Source organism: Eurytemora carolleeae, unplaced genomic scaffold, assembly GCF_000591075.1.
Source record: "Eurytemora carolleeae unplaced genomic scaffold, Eaff_2.0 scaffold726, whole genome shotgun sequence".
Taxonomy (NCBI): Eukaryota; Metazoa; Arthropoda; class Copepoda; order Calanoida; family Temoridae; genus Eurytemora; species Eurytemora carolleeae.
The window spans coordinates 142,715-163,880 of NW_019396614.1; the positions used below are offsets into that span (position 1 = coordinate 142,715).

Consider the following 21,166-nt stretch of genomic DNA (forward strand, 5'->3'; position numbering starts at 1 on the left):
AAAATCTCTATTAGTTGATTGCGAGATCGCTTTATCATAATTAAGGCCGTTCTAATAAAGAAATGCAATACACTGGTGTAAACCCTAAGGGTATATTTACACTGGTGTATTTGTGTCCCCCGGTGTAACCTATCGTCTATACGCAACATCCCCCCTACTGAACTTCTGACCTACTAACTTTCCGACCTACTGCAATATCGGACCTACGCCAGCTGTTTATTTTAGTATTATTTGAGGGTTAGGTTAGGTTTAGACAATTTCTGGGCCGAGCGCCGCGGCTAGGACAGGCTAGGGGGCCGTGTGCTGCGGCCACAAGTCCATATAGCAGCTGTAATACCACGTGCTAGTAGGTCGGATGTGTAGTATAGCGGATTTGGCGTAGGTCAGAAGTGGAGTATGGCGGATATGTGTAAGTCGAAAAATACACCACCCATAATTATTGAATCCTTGATGTGTCGCATGACTGATTCACAACTTTACCGGTTATTGACCCTGTTTCTGATAATTTTTTCTACTATGAAAACTTTAAATTCTTGTAATTTTTCCTTTGTTTTCGAAGCAAAAATTCTTCTACAGTTATAGCACTTCTACAGTCTTCCATAATTAATATAATCGGGTTTCAAAACAAAATCTAATGCGTTTTCAATCAAAAATTTAATTGTCTTGAATTTCCGCCTGTATCCCGTTAATTGCCATTACATTTTCATATTCCCACGAAACATTACAGTTGGCGCCGGTGGATAGTTTAAAATGTTTTCTCCCATAATATGTCAAGTTTATTAGTTTCCAAAGAGAATAATAATAAATATTTTATGGCATCCATATTAAAGTAAGATTGATTTCTAAGTAAAATATATTTGAATAAAGTTTTTTTAACTAAATAAACTGCGAAAAGTCAATATCTAACACAGTATATGGAAGAAGACATTTAAAACTATTCACCAACTGTCATGTTTCGTGGGACACCCTGTACCTACAATAGCAAATGTATGGTGTTTAGTTATACAGTCTGTTTCAGACGCAATTTTTAAACAATTATTTTTACATTTTAAACTTGGATAGATTACACACACGGTTTTTATTGTTATTTTACTGATAGCTTAACAATTAAAGTGGAGAATCAGTTCAAAAAAACAAAACGAAAATATATCACGAGTTTTAACAGGAAAACGACTAGAACAAATTAATACATAAAAATATCTAAACTGATGTATAAATATAACAAGTAGATATATAATAGTGTAAAGTTTGTATGTACAATTAAACTGTTTCATGTATTGCATTACAATGCAAATTTCATATCTTATAACGTTTTTTGTTTGTTAGATTAGATATTTTTTACCGTTTCATCACCAGTATCAATCACAAGACGATCGCACTCTGAATCCGAGTCATTTCCAGCCCCCTCTTCATCATCGTGTTCCACGTCGAGTGCTTCCTCATTGTGATCATGATCATCTTCACCCTCATGATCAACTACAGTTGTATGATCATCCAAATCGAATTCCAGAGCTTCGCTCTCGTAATAATCTTCATCTAAAAATGCGCCAACTCCGTGAATCTGTAAATCCTCACAGTACATGTCAGGTTCAGGTTTTTTAATTCGATGGATTAGCAACAGATGTTTCCGCCAAGACGGGTCCGTTGCAAAACTAGCTCCACACTCCTGCACACCAAGGGTTTAAAACTTCGATTTCAGCATCAGCTTGAGAAATAATGCATCAAAGCTTGGCATTCTTTACAAAAATTGCCTAATTTACGAAAAGTTCTTGTAAAAGTTATCCCAAAATAGAAAAACTATTAAACAAATTGGAATGACGAAAAGGAAACTTGAATGATATTCAAAATTGTAATGAGAAAAATGCAAGAAAAAAATTGCTAATTGTAATGAAAAATGAACTTATTGGAGTTTATAAACCCTGCCTTGCACTGAAAACTCTCTAGCTTGTAATGCACCCGGATATGAACCTGAAACTGGTCCCTAGTATTGAACCTTGCCGAACACACCTGGCAGACGTTCTTCTCCTTAACCTGCAGATAGTGGAGAACGGTTGAAAATTATGAAAATGGTGAATTTTGCTACTTGTCAGAGATGCCAAGAAAATGCCCAAAATTGCTAAGAACATTATATGGATAAGATAAAAACAAAGACAAGATGAGAAAACAGTTTTTGCTGGTTCTTTTAAATGTAATCTATTTTTATATATAAAGTAAAAATTTGGCTGTTTTGGTGCTTGTCTGCTTGTTTGTTTGAATATCCGATCATGAAACCTTTGACCCAAATTATGTAAAAATTACAAAAAAAATATCTAAAAGATTAATAACAAACCTGTAGAACAGTTGAACCCTGGCTAAATGCGTCCTGATTCTTTAGAGAGTTTAATGCCAGCAGTTCCTTGTCCGAGGGAACATCTATTCCTGAAGTCAAAGTTCAATAGACAAGATTACGTAATTTCAGTCATTAATCATTTTCCAATAACCCATTTCTCAACCTTAAATACATAGGACATTAATACAATTGAGATTATTCTTTAATTTTGAAAAAATAAATCTATAAAATAATACCCAGCATAAAAAAATCATAAAAAGGTGTTAATCAATTATTATTGAGAATTTATTTAATAAGTGAGCTTTGCCTAAGGTTGAAAACTGTGATGAGGATTTAACAGATTCCGCCATCTTGATTTTGGTCTTTCCTTTCATACTAGGAGTAGCAGTTGAACTTGTGCTGGCTGAGAGCGGACTAAAATCTTGCTCAGGGACTATCTTTATTTTCATTTTTAGTGGAGAGGTATCAGATTTACGCTTTTTGTTGTCCGTTTTCTCAGTTTCTGATGATCTTTTAGTGTTTCTAGTTTGTCGGGCCTGATCTGGGGTTTCTTCTTTTTGCGGCGCAGTGGTTGGCGGTGACACTAGAGGCACAGTGTGATGTTTATCAATATGGTTCTTGAAGTTTCTACCATGTTTCCAACATCCTTTACAATTTATATCCTCACGCACTCGTCTTAGATCGTTGAGGACTTCGACATACTTGTCCTCAACGGGTTTATCATTGTACAGATCATCCATGGTGAAGTTGTGTGTACATCCGGTTGTGTGAGTTCGAAAACTATCTTTGCTTTCGAAGATTTCTTGGCATCTGTTACAGCGGTATTGAAATACTACATTAAAGCTCATCTCGGCTTCTAAGTTTGCAAAAAAATTAATAATATTTTAATATTTTCTAGAAAAGTAGAAGACTTTATTTCAAGGAAAAGATAATTTCTCTTTTTTCTTTTATAAAAGAAACTTCTGTCAATATTCTTCTATATAAGGCCGCAAGTAATTTTCAAGGAAACAAAAACGCAACTAAAAAGAATAGTGAATAAGGTACTATTTAACTAAGAACTTTGGAGCCATCGAAAAATTTTAAAAATGTGTCTTTGTCAATATTTTTTTTTACTATTTTACCTAAATATCATTAATTTAAAAAGTAAATAAAAAGCCATAAATTATACCGAAACAGTTTTTAAGAGCTCCATATAATTATTCAATTAAAAAACTAAATATCTGCAGCCTTCCATTATTAGTGGGTTTAGAAAACGACATTTTATAAATTCTTATAGTATCTCCGATGTTCTGGGTTAAACTGTATCCAACTCATATTGAATTTCTGACACTGCTTTTTTTGTTAATGGTTGAAAGTTGAATGTTAAAACTGTAAATTTTGCAATTTTCCTAAATGGGATTTTAGCTGTAGAACATCACTAAAAAACATGGATGATTTGGAAGAAGATTTATAGAGAATCTTAAAGGTTCCAGGCCCTGTATGCTGAGTTTTGGCATGCTGAACGAACTTATCCTTGGACTGAAAAGCTCTGGGACACTCCGCGCATTTGTAGAATTGTTTTGTATGCGCATTTACCACGTGGGAAATTAAAATGGCGGCGGAAGGTGAAACAAACATGGTGGAATGCCCATTTGTATTCTGCACATTCCCAGCGCTGGTTGACTCGGAATGCTGTTGTTGACAGGATAAAGAACTACAGCACATAATGCAAGAGTAGACTAGAGTTTTGGTATCATGAAAACAGGATCGAGAAATATGGTTTCTAACAGAAAATAACGTCAACAAACTTTCACTGGATAAATATATTTAACTCGCTGAAGGGCCAGGCGTTGCCCATGGAAAAAAATTTTTTGAAAAAAAAAATATTTTGAAAAAAAATTAGAATTTTTTTAGCATATAACACCCCTTCCCCCGGCCACCCATGAGTGTCGACACAAAAAAATTCAGCCCAATCGGTCCAGCCGTTTGGCCGGCTATAGGCAATATATATATATATATATAAAAAAAATGCAGGTTACAAGGAAAAGCTGGTTTATACGGAAGAAAAAGAAAAGGAATCAAAAAGAAAAAGGCATAGAAAAGTTATCTGGTTTAATCCACCTTACAGCACAAATGTTCAGACAAATGTTGCAGCAAAGTTCTTGTCAATCATTGATAAGCATTTCAAAAACACCGACTTAGGAAAATATTTCAATAGATCGAATGTTAAAGTGTCCTACAGCTGCATGGGCAATATGGAGTCGATAATTGCGGAACACAATAGAAAGATAATCAGACAAGAAACAGAAAAATCTACTTCATCAGAAAACAAGAAAAAGTGTAATTGCCGAGTTGGTGAATCAAGATGTCCTTTAAAAGGCAAATGTTTAACTCAGTCAATTATATACAAAGCAAAAATATCAACAAATGATGAAAGTTCATTCTACATTGGACTAACCTCTAATACCTTCAAGGAGAGGTTCTTGAATCACACTAAACCTTTCAATCTCAAGAAATATGAAACCAGTACTAGCCTTTCAAAATACATATGGAAACTGAAATCTGACGACAAACCATTCAACATAGATTGGAGTATAGAAGCATCTGCACCTGCATATAATCCAGCCTCTAAAAACTGCAGATTATGTACCATGGAGAAAACAATTATTCTGTTTAGAGAAGAAAAAAACCCGTTAAACAAGAGAAGTGAACTGCTGGGAAAATGTAGACATAGTTTTATCGTATAGATTTAAAGTGACCCTCCATTTAAAAAGTGGGATGCCCAAATACGTTTCTCACCGGTATCCTTTCAACCTCTTTGCGAGTAGGAATGAGGCAGATATCGTCAGTTGAGAATCTAAAAACTCTGGAACAGGAAGACGAGTGTAAGACTCTAGTTGTGACTTTAAATAGTTCAATGAACATGAACGTCAAATACCCTTAAATGTTGCTTAAATGTAGTCTACCTATTCCACAGTTTTCTGGTTCTCACTGTAGAAAATAAGGATAATTTGGTTTAAAGGGTACCCCTGTGATTCGGACATGCCACTCAATAACATTAAATAACGTCCCGATAAAGAATCAATTATCAAAAATTAAGACAGATTCTTCCAAAAACAAAAATACAACTAAACATTAAATTAAGATTAATACTGGAAACTGCTACATCTTGGCACTCTATCTTTATGTACATTATGTACAAGAATTAGGTTGAGTTAGTTTCCCTGAATATACTCCATGTACTGTACTCCTGGCAGCACTCAGGGCAAACAAACGGGGGCTTCTTCTCATGAATCCTGTACAGTCCCATTGATTCAAATTCAAATTATTTATAACATATTGATAAAAATTGATTTTAAAAACTAAGATTCAAATCTAAAAAAAAGAACTGGGTTCCTGCCACGAACTCAATTTGCCAATTCATATTTCTTTGCAACCTGGTGTTGTAAACTTCTGATATTTCAAACTTAGACTATCAAACAGAAAAGTACAAAGTTTGGAAAAAGGAAAAGGTCTACCCCATCGTGCTGCAAAGATATAGAGATAACAAAATCATTGTTTTTGGGAAGAACTAAGTTCCTTTAGTGAACAAACAAGCCGTTATAACCAGTGCATATACTTAAAATTTCAATAACTGCCTTAAATACATCCCTTAAAATAGCATATCAAATGTTGGTTTCGTCTAGGAAGAAATAACTTTAAAGCTGTATGAAACCATAAATGCAAGAAAGAAGAGGCCTATTTAAAGAATTTGAACCGCGTCTCTGAATCGCCTATAACCGATTCCAATTGAGCGCCGTTTAAATCTCGAAACATATCTTTGAAGCGCGACTAAACGCGGTGCAAATATTTTTAATTCGGCCCAAGGCTAAACAAATTCTGAACAGTCGTCTTTAGAATGTCATCCATAATGGGTAAGCTTAGAAAAAAATATTTGGATATTTGAATTATTGTTTTCCTTCTGTGTGCTGAAAAACTACATTTTGAGGGAGAATATTTCCCGCAGATATCACAGTGTAGAGAGGACTTTAGTTGACCACCAGGGTTCAGGAGGTGGTTTGTAAGCTCGTCTTCAGAATAGGTATTCAGGCACTCCAGGCACTGGAATAGGCTAGCAGGGGTCAGTTCCTGAAATAAGATATTATCTAGGTTATCTGGATAATAGATGGAGAAATAAGATATTATCTAGGGTTTCCAACGCAAGTGATTTTACTTGCGCGCAATTTCTAGCCCTTGCGCGCAAGTAAATTTAATTGCGCGCAATTCCGTGCGTCCAACTTTCTTGCGTTTGTATTTCAATTTTTAAGAATATTTAATATACACCTAATGTCAGGTAAAAAATGCAATTAATTATTGCGCAATTCCGTTCAACAACAAAAATATTCAATTTAAGCTTTTGTAGTTGGATACAATAAACTGAACTTTCCAAACATTTCAGTCTCAAATGCTAAGAAATTGAATTTAAAGGGAGTGTTCGCGAAAAATGAAGGGGGATAGGCTTACGTCTAAAAATATTGGAAGGTGATTACTACATATCTTACTTCTATCCGTTGCAATATGCGCCTACAAGGAGAAAACTGTTAAAACGATTCATACCGAAGAACGTAGCGTCTGTACAAATTCAGAAAGTTGCAATATTCGACTGGATCGTAAAAAGATCAATTTAATTTTCAACAAATCATTCAGATATTACAACCTACAATCATAAAGTTGATATTTCATAATATTTTAGATTTTTTTAAAAATTAATATTTCGCTTACAACTTGTTTACACGGCTGGCGCTGGATTTTCGAACATTCCTTGAATATATAAAAATGTCGTCTTCATTATCAAAAATCCTCGAAACAGGAATGAATGTTTACGCAAGTAACACTCAGATTATAGAAAATAAAAATATTATGCAATATCAACTATATACGAATGCGTCGAAAAAAACAATGATTCTATTAAAGGATTTAATTGGAATTAAATTGATTTTTTAACGATCCATGTCGAGTAATGTAACTTTCCGAATTTGTATGGACACTACGTTCTTACGACAATTTTCTCCTTATAGACGCAACAGATGTAAGATTAATAGCAATAACCATCGATATTTTTCTAAGTAAGCCTATACATCTTTTTATTTTTCGCGAACACTCCCTTTAAACTTAATCTTTTATTTCATAATATTCATGAACAGCAGGATAACCAGAAATCTCTGACATACGAAGACGACTTTTTTTAGACTCAAGCAGACCCATTTAGCTGACAGTGATTTAATGAGTTTCTAACTAAAACTTTTTGCTTTGTAACGACATCTAATACGCTTGGGTCGTCTTCCTATACCATAGTTTTCTGGTTTTCACTGCCGCAAAATATCTTATTTTGGTTAAAGAACCTTTCAATTTTAACCTTAAGAAGGTTTTCTATTTTAATGTTCATCCAATGTGAACAAATGAAAAATATATCATGCTGAATTGTTAATTGGTTGCATTTAAACACAAGAAACCTAAAAATTTGAAAAATGATAAAATGTCAAGTGTTTTTTTTGCAAAACAAATGCACAAGAAAGAAAAAAATGTGATTTTATTGAACTACCTTCATAGATTTCCGATGAAGGGGAAATAGATCTTCAAATTTATTCTTCGGTTCAGATTGAGTTAGGGACGCTATCTCTAGGTCCTGGACTGGTATGGAAACCGTCTCTGTGCTGCTCTGTAAATGGAAGAGAAGGTGGATTCGGAGAAGGCATTTATTGGTGAATCTCATCGGTTGGTTGCAGAAGGTGCACTTGAAGCGAATCTCAACGCTTTTTCTAAAAAATATATCAAATAAATTTCTACATTTAAAAAAAAAATTGGATCAATTTAATTTTTTTTACTTTAAATCTTGTACCATCTTTTCCATGCATCCTATTTGGTTGTAGTTAATCATTAACTTAAAGGGAGTGTTCGGAATACATGAAAGGGACCGCGGATAAGCTTACGTCGAAAAAAATTCGATAGTGATCGCTACTAATCTTATTTCTATCTGTTGCGTCAATAAGGAGAAAATGGTTAAAAACGACTCATACCGAAGAGCATTATAGCGTCCATAAAAAATAAGAAAGTTTCAATATTCCATTCCATTCAGATCGTAAAAAAATCAATTCAATTCCAAACATGTCATTTAGATAGTACAACCTATTATCATCGAATTTTATTCGACTGATTCTGATATAATTGATATTTCATGATATTTTTATTTCTTTTATAGGATGCAAATGCAATTTAAACGACGACTAGTAAGCCACCAGGTGTCTCTGCTCTCGGCGTTTCTGCATGGTTCCACATGGGAGAGAGACCTAGCGGGCAAAAAACCGTCGTTTTAAGTGCATTGTATAAAAACACAAATAAAAAATATTATGAATTATCAACTTTATAAGAATACGTCGAATAAAATACGATGATTATAGGTTGCAATATATAAATGATTTGTTTTGAATAAATTGAATAATTTATAAACCGAGCCGAAAATTACAACTTTTTGAATTTTTATGAACGCTACGCTACGTTCTTTAGTATAAGTCGTGTTTAACCATCTTCTCCTTATAGACGCAACTGAAGGAAGTAAGATTAGAAGCGATCACCATCGAATACTTTTTGACGTTAGCAAACACTCCCTTTAAAGTCTTTTAAGTTCCTTTTCACTCCCTTCATTATTCACAATTTTAGCGTTCAAATATTGCTCTACAGGTGGCCAAGCTCAATTTTTCTCGGATTTTTCTGTTCAAATTGGTGAAAAATAACAAATGTCAAAACTTGTCCCAGGCCAAATTTTTCAATTTTAACGGTCCATAAATGGATAATGTAAATTGCCAAATAAATAGGCCTAACGTTTGTCGGATAAATACAGACAAACAAACTGACAAGCCATATATATATATATGTAGAAGAATTGCGTGAAATATAAACAGTTCAAACATAATTATTAAATATATCAGTCACCAATTCAAATCGACTTGTTCATTTCAAGTTAAATAAACTTCATTTAAAAAAAAAATTTCTCACATATTTATCTTGTATTAGTTCCATAGAATTCTTCAGAATTTTTTGTTTAATTTGTAAAATCTTTTTATGTTTTGGGTTGTATTGTTGACTAGAGTGTTTCAGTTCCGATAATTTAAACATGTTTTTTTAAATACATGATTATGTCTTGATATGTGGTAGCTACTTTGTCCTAACTTTTCTACCTTGCCCTAACTTTAAATACATGATTATGTCTTGATATGTGGTAGCTACTTTGTCCTAACTTTTATACCTTGCCCTAACTTTAAATACATGATTATGTCTTGATATGTGGTAGCTACTTTGTCCTAACTTTTCTACCTTGCCCTAACTTTCCTAAGACCTACATATCCTAACTATCCTAATTTTTCCTTATAATCCTAATTTGCCCTAACCATCATATTTTGTCCTTAATATCATACTTAGTCCTAATGGTCCTACTTTGTCCTAACTATCCTACCTTGTCCTAACTATTCTACGTTGCCCTAACTATCATACTTTGTCCTAACTATCCTACCTTGTCCTAACCATTATACCTTGTCCTAACTATCCTACCTTGTCCTAACTATCATACTTTTTCCTAACTATCACACGTTGTCCTAACTATCCTACCTTGTCCTAGCTATCATACTTTGTCCTAACTATCCTACGTTGTCCTAACTATCTTACTTTACCCTAACTATCCTACCTTGTCCTAACTATCCTACTTTGTCCTAACTAGTTAATTCTACGTTGTCCTAACTATCCTACCTTGTCCTAACTATCATACTTTGTCCTAACTATCACAATTTGTCCTAACTATTCTACCTTATCCTAACTATCCTACCTTGTCCTAACTACCCTACCTTGTCCTCCCTACCTGTATATATGCTGAAAGTAAGATGATGGGAGTAGAAATCTATCCCCACAACCAGGACAAGGATCGGTGTCAAGCTCGGCAACGGACAGGTGTTCCAATAGTTCAGAGCTTGCAAACTTCGAAACTTTAGGAACTCTGGGAACGAATTTAATGAATTTGAGCTGCATTGCTAGACTACCTAATAACGGTTCATATTTGAACCACCGATTCAAAGTTAGAGGATTTGAATCGGTTATTCAATTTTGATACGCAGTTCAGCGAACCCTAAAATTAATTAAATTCGGTTCCTGGGCGTGGTTGAGGTTTGGAGAAGAAGTTTAATGTAAGCTGCATGATCAGTAGAAGGAGTAAACGAGAATATTTTCTCCCAATCCACGGTTAAATCCTTCTTAACATCTTCCTTCTTAATATTAGGGACATATTAAAAAAAATTATGAATTTTTTATTAAAAATCAGCCCCCCCCCCCCCCCCCAAGCACATTGTTTAAATGATAAGACTACTCAATAATTGTAAGAAAAAAGTAAAAATATAAAAAGTAAAAAATTTTACTTTGCAAAATAATTTTCCTTTGGGGGTAAAAAGGGATATTTTTCATCTTAATTATTTAATAAAAAGGGGGCACGAAGCGCCAGGAAGTCTTGTCCTAATTTTAAGATTATCATTTTTAAATATATGTGTCCTGCCTTGGTATCGGCTATGCTTGGTTTAGAAGACGCCAGTGCTATTGTCAACTTTCTGGGATATTCATCTTTCACGGTCAGAGGAACTTCTGAAGCTTTCACTTTCTCTTTCTTCTTTCCAGATTTAGATTTCTTTTTCTTTGGCTTCTTTTCTTCAGTTTCTACTCTTATATAATCTATTCTCCATGTTTCTGCGTTACTTTCTACTTTCTCTTTTATTGCTTCGTTTCCACTTTCTCCAGGCCTTTCTCTTAGCTGACGTGTGCAGGGTTTAGGGGCCTTGGGATCTGATGCCTTGATTTCTTTTCCTCTAGATTGGGTAGGTTTAGGGGCAACAGGAGGTTCCTTTAGGGGCAGTGGAGTACTTTTGGGTATTGGAGTCTTTAAATTCCCAATATCAACTGAACAAGACCTGAAAAATGCAAAGCTATAACCTATAAATTTCTAGTTTTTAAAAGTCGAAAAGAAAAATCTGAGTGAAATTGTGCTATATACAACACCGTCAAGAGGGGGGGGTGGCTGGAGCATTTAAATCATATAGTTTCTTCAAAAACTTATCAGTAAGAAAGATTATCGTAAGCCTGATAGCAAAGAAATCTCTCAACACTTCTCTCAAATATTCTCCATTAAGAATTACTCTTCTCGATAAAAAAAATATACACTAAACATTTTTTTATTCTATTTTGGAAAAGGAAGGTGGGGGAGGGCTACGGGGCCTAAGCCCCCATTGGACTTTAGGGGCTTATCAGGCCCCAACGGGTGCTCAGACCCCCCCCCCCTCCCTGGAAATATTCCTGTCTAAGCCTCCGGGGGGGGGGGGGGGTATTTATGAGGTCCAAAGTTCTTACTAAATAATTTACCTAATACAACGTTCAAAACTCTCTTGGAATGATGAGACCTGTTTCTGCAACATTGAATCTTTTCCTTCATCTTTAATAGCACTGATTATATTCAGAACCGGAGAAGTAGTTCCATTAATTGATGCTTTTTCCCCCACTGCAACCGTAGTTCTGTTGATTTGTTCCTTATCATCAAGCGAACTCATAGTTCTATTGCTTTCTTCATTGTCTTTCAGTAAAGCAGTAGTTCCATTTAGCTTTCCGTTCAAACCATCAAAGCCATCACTTGGTTCAGACACAACGTCTTCAAAACAAATATTTTTTACTCGAGATAACGCAAATATATAGACATTTATGAAATGCACCAGTTGAATTTTAATTTATCTTTTTGGCTATATTATATATCTCAGGAAAATTTAATGAAACTATAACAAGATTAATTTTGAATTTTTACTTCCCTCTATAGAGTGAATAGAGTAGCAAACCGAATCACAGCGGATTGTGGTTTCTCAATAAAGGTGACTTGAGGATTTTAGCTCCACCAGAAACATTTTAGGAGGAAGATATCAGAATTCAACACCATGATTTAGACAGAAAATCTACCATATCAATTATAAGATAGAGCCCATCTATGGGTCAGTTGAAATTACGGGTCCGTCCTAGAGAACGATTTATGGACCCACCCCCCTACCCCCCATCCTACCAATTTTGTACATTTACTTTTTATTATTGAGGGTTCCAAAAATTGTTCTTTAGGAAATTGCCACCAACGACAATCTCTTTAAATAATTGTCAATGCCGTCACACTACATTAAAGGGGGGGGGGGAGGGGCTCAGAAATAACCCCCACAGTCCAACCCTCTCCTTAAGAAATTAATCGAAATTACGAAAGATTGTTAAAATATTTTGCCTAAAGTATCAGAAATTTCGTTTCTAGTTTTACTGTCGGCAAAGGCTGCATTGTAAATTTCTTTCAATGTCGCTTCATCTTCAATTGAAGATTTGCACATCTCTGCATTAATTGATTTTTCGCAATTATTGACGTTTTCGCAATCTTCCGAAATTGTAGAAAATTCTTTTTCACTCGGAATGTATACTGCGTCATCTGTTATCTCGACAGCGTCGTTCGAAAGTTCCTCTTGTTCTTGATCAGAAGCTTCGTCGAGAAACGGGTCGACCACGGAGAATTCGTCGATGACTTGACCTGGGGATTTCGTCAAATCGTCCATGGCCAATTCTATAGCATCAATTTTACCCGTTTCATCCTCCGTTTCCATCGTCAATCAGTTATCTTTGATAAAACTTAATTTTGAGCCAAGCCCTATCTTGTTTACATGTTCCATATTTTTGCAACTCTGCAGACAGCTGAAAAGAGGTAATTCCGAGCTTCCTATTGGTCAGAGATAAACTGTTGATGAGCTCTGATTGGTCATATATCTGAGCTTTTCTCTCATTGGTTCATTATTCGTTAAAGAAAACGACATTTGTTTTAGTCAGACGACATTGAGGTATCATTACAACAGTGGTGTATTTTTCGACCAACACATATTCGCTATACTCCACTTCTGACATACGTCTAATCCGCTATACTACACATCCGACCTACTTGCACGTGGTTTTGCAGCTGCTATATGGACTTGTGGCCGCAACGCCCGGCCTCCTAGCCTGTCCTAGCCGCGGCGCTCGGCCCCCTAGCCTGTCCTAGCAGGGGCGTACGAGGGCTTTTGTTTAGGGGGGCATAATGTGCGCGCGTAAAAATTTTTTTTGGGTCCCCCCCCTTGGCAACATTACTGGCATAGGTTCGATATTGCAATAGGTCGGAAAGTCAGTAGGTCAGAAGTTCAGTAGGGGGGGTTGCGTATAGACGATGTAACATTACCCGATCGAATTTATGATATGTAGAACACCCTTTATATTCCGCATGTTAATCGTACACTGATCCTGTTCTCTCCATTATAATGTGTATTGTTTTAACAGTGGTCGTTAAGTACACGTACTTTAGGGGACGATAGATTGATGTGATAATTCAAACGCAAGACATCTAGCTGCCAAACTATCGTCGCCCTAAGTGCGTGGACTACATGAGTACGACCTCCACTATATCACTATCTATAGAGAGAACGGGCTCTGAAATGAAGAGATCATTGATTTTCAAATAATATAGAAGCTACAATGAATACATCAAGTGATCCAGGTATCGACTATCCAATACAAAAGTTTCCAGTTATGAATATTTTTGATTTCCTTCATGTCATTTTTACAGTTAAAGCTACGGAAGCTGAAGCATTGCTTTAAGGAAGAAGTTATAACATGACGCTGAAGTGCCGCAATTTAAGACTGTCAAAAATTGGATCAAAATACATACAATACTCGAAATTATCTCTCAGATTCGAGTAGTTCTTGCATTAAAAATGTTTTCAAGCTCATCAAATCATACTCCAAACTGAATTCAACATATAATTTGGTATTTTATCATAGGTAACGGCTTTTCATAGCCGATTCCGATAATGTACGTATCTCAACAACACTTAAAGTCGTTTTCTCAAGCTATATTTTAACTATTGCGACTTAGCCGATTCCGATAATGTACGTATCTCAACAACACTTAAAGTCGTTTTCTCAAGCTATATTTTAACTATTGCGACAAGAACAAAAAAAGACTACAATTAACACATAAAACATCCCTAAACGCTGGTGTTAGTAAACCCACGAAAAATCAATAAAAAAATTGGTCGTTAGCAAAACCCATAAAAATAATTTCTAAAATCATGAAGCATAAATTAAGCTGTAACATTATTATTAGCGAAAACTAAACTTATCAACAAATATATATGTCATAATTATATATAGCAGTGAAGAAGCTGTTCAAACTCCAGAAAATCTCCGATTTCCAGAAATCCGCCAATAAGAAGTTTGTAAATCTTCTAATTGCTGGTGCTGAGTGAGTAGATTAAGAGAAGAGAGTACGAGTGAACTCCATGTAATCAAGGGCTCCTGAAAATAAATATTCTATGTACGGTTTTTAACAGTGCCAAGTGTTTTCCCCTCGTTAATAAGAAATTGTTTAATATGTTCAATATAATTCAATTCAATTCAATAAGCCAGGGATTGTCCAACAGTTCCTTGTCTAGCTGGGGTACGCCATCACGATCCCTTACAAATCAAGGCTTTTAAGCCTTGCGTAGGACTCAAGACCAAATTTGAGCCATGATGCCTGTCCGAACTCCTTCTGTCAGCAACTAACCAAGCAAATGTTCTGTTTAAAAGCGTCCCCCCTCCGCGAAAAAAATTGATTAATTGTTCATCAATGTTAAACAGTTAAAGTTTATATTAAAAAAATTTAAAAATGAAAGATAAATGTGAACCTGTAATTGTCTGGCCACTGTTGTCCGTGTAGGGTTTCATCCTGGCGATACAGTAGTCCGCCATATCCTTGGACAAGTTTGAGTACAACTCCTCCTTCGTCACGTACTCACGCTCCTAGTAGTATTATTATCAGTGTTGTTATCATATTTTCTGAGTATTATTATTAGGATTATCACTAAAGGAACAAGTATGTTATGTAACTATCCAAATATTATATTTAATTAATGTTATTATCATATTATGTTACTGCTTGGACATTTTAAACTTTGTAACTTCTGTTTAAAAAGATTAATAGATTTAGAGCCAGAAATAAAAACTAGCTTTGAATTCCATATTTTTAATTATTTCTAATTTTCATTTTATTCAGAGCTGAAAACTTTAGAATTGTGGATGCTTGATCCACATAGGATATTCAGATCAAGCAATCAGGATTGTGGGAATCCAATTCTAAAGTTCAATCTTAGATTTCCCTTTCTAAAGTTCTAACCTGGTTCGTGATAGCTCTGAAGGCGAGCTCTATCTCCTCACTGCTCTGCACGTTCTCCGTCTCCTTCGAGATCATAAAGGCCATGTACTCTTGCAGAGTTACAAAACCATCCCTAAATCAAAATCAACTCATTTACATCCTACTCGTATTGATGTTGGGCGTTTCGTTAGTTTTGTTTAAGAATTAATTAAAACGTTTTTGGACAAAATTTCCACCAAATTTTTAGGAGTTTTACAAATTTCAAACTGTTTATATTCCAAGGCCAAATTAAAAGAAAGCCGTGTCTCTAATTTGAGACTCGGCTCAAATTGGTTGGTTCCACTTTAAACTGTATTCAGAGTTAAGCTATTTGAGCCGGCGCTTTATTGGAACCGGTTTTTGTTGGATTAGCACACGGTATAATTCTTTAAATTCGGCCTTTGTACATTTGCTTTGAAACACTGAACGAACTAAAAAACAAAATATGTTCTCCCAAGGTAAAATTATAAGGCTGTTTCTGGAGAACAATATGCTCTGAAAATAAACGAGACGAGTTGTTGATTCAATTTTCCATCGGAGTTAATTCTCACCTGTTTGGATCAACAATGCTAAGAATGGTTTCGAACTCTGGTTCCGGTTCCTCCACCATGGGTAGATCGTATCCCAGGGCTCGGAGACAGGACTTGAAGGAGTTGTGATCAAGACGACCAGTCTTGTCCTAAACAATAAGTAATTTCAGTCCTCAATCCATTTTATAGGACACTATCTGATGAACCAGGCATTGACAAGGTTTAAAATAATACTCATTCAGGGTATCCTTAATTGCGGTAACTTTCTTAATTTTTGGAATTTTTCAAAACTGTAAAAAAATTTAGGTTATAAACGCTTTTTCATAACTGGATTCACTTCTTTTTCTCTAACAAGTGTTAAAAAATGACTTCCAATATTTTGAATGCATAATTCAGCTCTTGTGCGAAAATTGACTAAAACTCTTAGAAGTATTTCGGCCGGGTTGACTTTGAAGAGTAATAACTCTTTAACGAAAGAAGGTATCGACGAATTTAAAAAACTCTCAGGTAGCTCTTGAGTCTTGATCGTGGCTATCTTCGCTCTAGTTTTATCTAACCCGCCTACCCAAAGAAAGGTTAAAATGAGCGTGAAATGAGCTGAGAATCCATCATTTACTGAAATAGGGGTCGACGCTCCTTACAACCTCAGTGTATCGATAAAAAGAAATTCATATTTCTTACAAAATAAGTTTCAACAAGTCAATCGATAAATAACGAGAAAATAATATATGAACATTGTTAAACTGATCAATAATTTTTAAATTATATTTTTTATAAAAATTTTGAAATTTCTTCTTCTTCTGTTTACCTTGTCGAAGTGACGGAACATCATCGAGAACTCCTTGAGAGCATCTTCAGATACTCCAGACTGGTTGCGAGCCTACAAATTAATCAATCAGTCAATCAATCAATTACTTAATAAATCAGTCAATCAATAAACCATCAAATACTTCAGATTAATTATAATATAAGCCTACACATCAATCAATCAATTAGCCCATGAGTAAGTATGTAGAAAAGCCAGTTAATCAATAGATTGTTGCACTGATTGATCACAAATCGCCATGAATCGATCATAGATGACAACTTGATTGTTCCAACCTGTATTTGTTGCTCGAGGTTGTGACGTATTCTCATACCAAGTTGGTTGAGCTGGTCCCACTGCTGGGCTAATCCAACAGTACTATGCTCAGTATACCTTAAACAATTAAACATTTTAGACGTAAATTCGTTTTTCATTAATTGTTCAATGTTCAAATTCCATATTATTAGTCAAATTTTAAGAGCAAAGTTGGTATTTGGGCTTTAAAAGCCTACCCACCAATTTTCAAGCTAAAACAGTATTTCTGAAAATAACCGAAACCGGACGTACAATTTTGTAAATTCGGATCCAGGGAGCAACATGTTGTGAATCCGGATCAAGAATCTAGAATGTGGCGGATCACAAGCAATGTAATATTTTCTACCTGTTGTCAAGGATAAGTTTATCTTCAAGAACAGCTCCAAGATCCTCAATCTTCTTCAGATCATTGGCTCGACCAGCAACCTCGTGGGCCTTTAAAACAAGATAGTGTCAGTCAGAAATATAAAATATATATCGCCATGATCTTCTGATTTTATGATTTCCCATCTCCAATAATGGTTCTTTAAAACAAGATAGTGTCAGTCAGAAATATAAAATATATATCGCCATGATCTTCTGATTTTATGATTTCCCATCTCCAATAATGGTCCTTTAAAACAAGATAGTGTCAGTCAGAAATATAGAATAGTATTTTTTGTTTTTATATCGCCATGATCTTCTGATTTTATGATTTCCCATCTCCAATAATGGTTCTTTTTTTCGTAGTATATAATAAGTCAATAACCTAGATTCTTAAACCAAGAACATCACCTATTAAGTAAATTACAGTTTGTAGTTAGATCCCTTTATCGTTATATGATCCCTATACTGCATCATAATCCCTATAATATATTATAGCCCCTAAAATACACCAAAATCCCTTCACTACACTGTGATTCCATATATTATACTCTGAACCCTTAACTTAACCTTAATTAAATAAGGATCGACTCCTAAATACACATTAATCCCTGTATTACCTTGATCCCTATGGCTGCTAGCTGTTCCTCCAATGTTCCTGATCCCTCCATCATCTGCTGCCTACTCTCTGTTAACCACTGATAGAATAGGTTTGCATGTTTAGCAAACTCCTTTCTCAGTTTATCATTCTCCTCCTGCCTAACCTCCTCCTACAAAACAAAAACAATATTTGTAAAACGTGAAGAAAAAAAGATTAAAAAGATGCTTTTAACAAGAAAATTATTCATTAAATTAGATCAAATCAAATCCGATTTGCAGGGATGTCTCATGTCCATACTCAAAATTGAAGATGACTTCAAATTGGTTAAACTAAGGGTTTCTAAGTATTTTCCTTTGCAAATACATCGGGTAAGGGACATTGTGCCAGCCTACAAATCTCGAGATATCAAACATAGAAACTTAAGATGTAATTTCAAATTGATCCTCCATTTTTCAAGTGGTACGTCAGATTTAATGCGGTAATACCCTTTATGTCAGCAAAATTATGGAATTGAATTTGCTTTTCCTTTAAAAAAATTGATTATTTAGAATTGTGGGTTTTCTAAACAAAGAGAGTTATTGATTGAATTCATCCGGATTGAGAGTAAAACGGCCAAAAGTTTCTATCATAGCCGACTCTCCCTTTAACTTACCAAAGCTAGCTCCTGATCCCGCTGTCCAATGATACTCTGAAGGTTCCTCCAGGTATCAGAGAGAGCCTCCATGGTAAACCACGTGTAAGGATTAGCTCCAACATTAAAGCTCTTGATCTGTTTATCCAACTGTGCCAGGGAGTCAAAATCGGCGTGAGCGGAAGCCAGAGATGCCTGGAACTGCGCATGCGCCTCACGAAGAGATCTGATCTCTTCTACAGAGTTGCAGCGGACCGGATCGGTCATGTCCTCCTCGGCGTTCTCGAACCAGGAATTGAAGGCGGAGGCCTTCTTGGCGAAGGTGAGGTAGAGCTCCTCGATCTGCCTGAACTGATCCTGGACTTGGAGAAGACGTCTCTCTCGGGACGAACTGTCCGAGATCAACTTGTTCCAGCGTTCGATCACGGTGTTATACTTTGCATTGATAGAGTGGCCCTGGATGTGGTTGGAGCTAATTAGCTTGTCCTTCAGCTCCGAGATGTTCTGGATTCCCTCGGTTTCGAAGGCTCGAAGACCGATATCGAAAGTTTCCTGTTTGGTGAGCAGGGTCTGTACACTGGACAGATCCCGACCAAATTCGTCAGACTTGACGTGAGCTTCCTTGTCGGCAATCCAGGATTCGACAACGTCGGCCTTCCACATGAAGCAGAGATAATCGGCGTTATCCTTCAGATTCGTCTTACGAACACTTGCGAGTTCTCCCAGATTGTACATCTTGTTTCTGAGCTGTTCACACCTCTGCGCAATAGAGTCAGCATGATGATTATTCTCCTCAATCAGCTGTTGACCCTGCTCGTTGATATCAGTGCACCGTTCTCCGTGAACTGAAAGATCCGTCTCAAACGCATCGTGCTTCTTGATCAACCCCTGAACAGCGGCCATGTTGTCTCCTAGGTCGGGTACTGTGAGGAGCTGTTGCTTCTCACTGATCCAGGCCTCCTCCTCTTCAATCTTAGCTAGGAACTGCTGGAAGATGATACTTTCTTCCAACTTTCGTCCTCGTGACGCTGACATAGCCTTCAGTTCCTCCCAAACGTCTGACAGTTGCTTCAACCTTTGCTCAATCTCGTCGCCGCCGAGTTGAGAAACGTCAATGAGTTGTTGACCAGCTTCCTGAACCGCTTGAATGGCCGGCTCGTGGCTGGCCAACTCACTCTCAAACCTCTTGTGCTTCTTTCTCAAGTTCTGGACTCCGGTCAGATCCCGACCATAATCGTCGGAGGTGACGAGAAGTTTCTTCTCTTTAATCCAACTCTCCTCGTCGGCGATATCCCTGAAGAACTGCTGCAAGGTGTTCCTCTCGTTAAGCAGACTCTGCCTGTGCGCGGCTAGATCCTGAATATGCTTATACCTTTTGCTGATTCCGTCTCTCTTCTCCATGATATCAGCAGAATCAAACTGTCCAGACTCTACGAGGCTGTCCGCCTGTTCGTTCATATCCTTGATCCTGTCCTCGTGGGCTATGATATCAGCCTCGACAAGCTGGTGCTTCTTCATTAGGTTTTGGACAGAGGCGAGGTCTTTTCCCAGCTCATCCGTGGTCAGAAGTGCTTCGACCTCTCCCAGCCAGAAGTCGAGGTCCTTGACGGCCGCGATGAAGGTCCTCTGTCGGTTGGCCTCCTTGAGCTTCATGGACTTCTCGCTTGTCTTCTGTGTGAGAAGCTCCCACTGCTCAGCGATACTCTCCAACCTGTTCTGAACCGCCTCCTCGCTACCACTGCACTTCTTCCTAAAAAAAACGATTATAAGCTGATAAAATATTAAAAATAGATCCAACTTAGGAGATGAAAATAGGAAGAAAATCTGAACAAGTGGACCAGTATTTTCTAACTTTTCAAGTATTTAATAAAAACTTAAAATAGAACAAAATAAAGGAAAATATTATTTACATCTTTGTTCGAACTAAGGAAAAACTCTTAAAATTAACGTCAATAGAAGAAAAAGTATACAAGAAGTGGATACAAATTAAAGGGACCTGAAAATCAAAAATAAAAAGTTTTACCGGTCAATGAGGTTCTGCCCCATGGCGAGGACGGACTGGATTCTGTCCGCGTTAGCGGCCAACTCGGCCTCAAAGGCCTGGTGCTTCTGGTGCTTAGACTGGATGTTTGCAGGATCCTGGACAAAATATAAATAATAAAATTCAAAATAAACAAGTTTAAAAATCAGATATTAGGTTGTAAAATCTAATAAAATCCGGTTTTAAAATCGGATAAAATCATGTTATTTTCAGATAAAAGCTAATTGAACTCAGATAAAACAAGCTTTAAAATCGGATAAATGCATGTTATTTTCAGATAAAAGCTAATTGAA

At 36.2% G+C, this 21,166-nt stretch overlaps 2 protein-coding genes across 2 annotated transcripts in view; both read right to left on the bottom strand.

Annotated features, from left to right (window-relative positions):
• Positions 1-1,046: 1,046 nt before the first annotated feature.
• On the bottom strand, positions 1,047-13,234 carry LOC111706333 (zinc finger protein 592). Its single transcript, XM_023479179.1, has 13 exons — positions 12,627-13,234; positions 11,738-12,020; positions 10,881-11,289; positions 10,484-10,599; positions 10,197-10,331; positions 7,890-8,106; positions 6,267-6,436; positions 5,533-5,604; positions 3,718-4,091; positions 2,637-3,185; positions 2,330-2,418; positions 1,924-2,031; positions 1,047-1,666 (listed from the first exon to the last, which is right to left on the bottom strand). Exons 1-13 carry the CDS (start codon positions 12,991-12,993, stop codon positions 1,328-1,330), a joined length of 3,228 nt encoding a protein of 1,075 aa, XP_023334947.1. The 5' UTR covers positions 12,994-13,234; the 3' UTR covers positions 1,047-1,327.
• Positions 13,235-14,492: 1,258 nt separating this feature from the next.
• Positions 14,493-21,166, bottom strand: part of LOC111706327 (spectrin alpha chain-like) — a gene marked incomplete at its 5' end in the record, with an annotated part of 17,805 nt that continues 11,131 nt past the window's right edge. Inside the window, 10 exon segments of the mRNA XM_023479173.1 lie at positions 14,493-14,710; positions 15,082-15,196; positions 15,570-15,681; positions 16,139-16,266; positions 16,926-16,997; positions 17,219-17,315; positions 17,584-17,672; positions 18,221-18,370; positions 18,854-20,582; positions 20,856-20,971. Of these exon segments, the coding sequence (XP_023334941.1) occupies positions 14,667-14,710; positions 15,082-15,196; positions 15,570-15,681; positions 16,139-16,266; positions 16,926-16,997; positions 17,219-17,315; positions 17,584-17,672; positions 18,221-18,370; positions 18,854-20,582; positions 20,856-20,971 (2,652 nt within the window).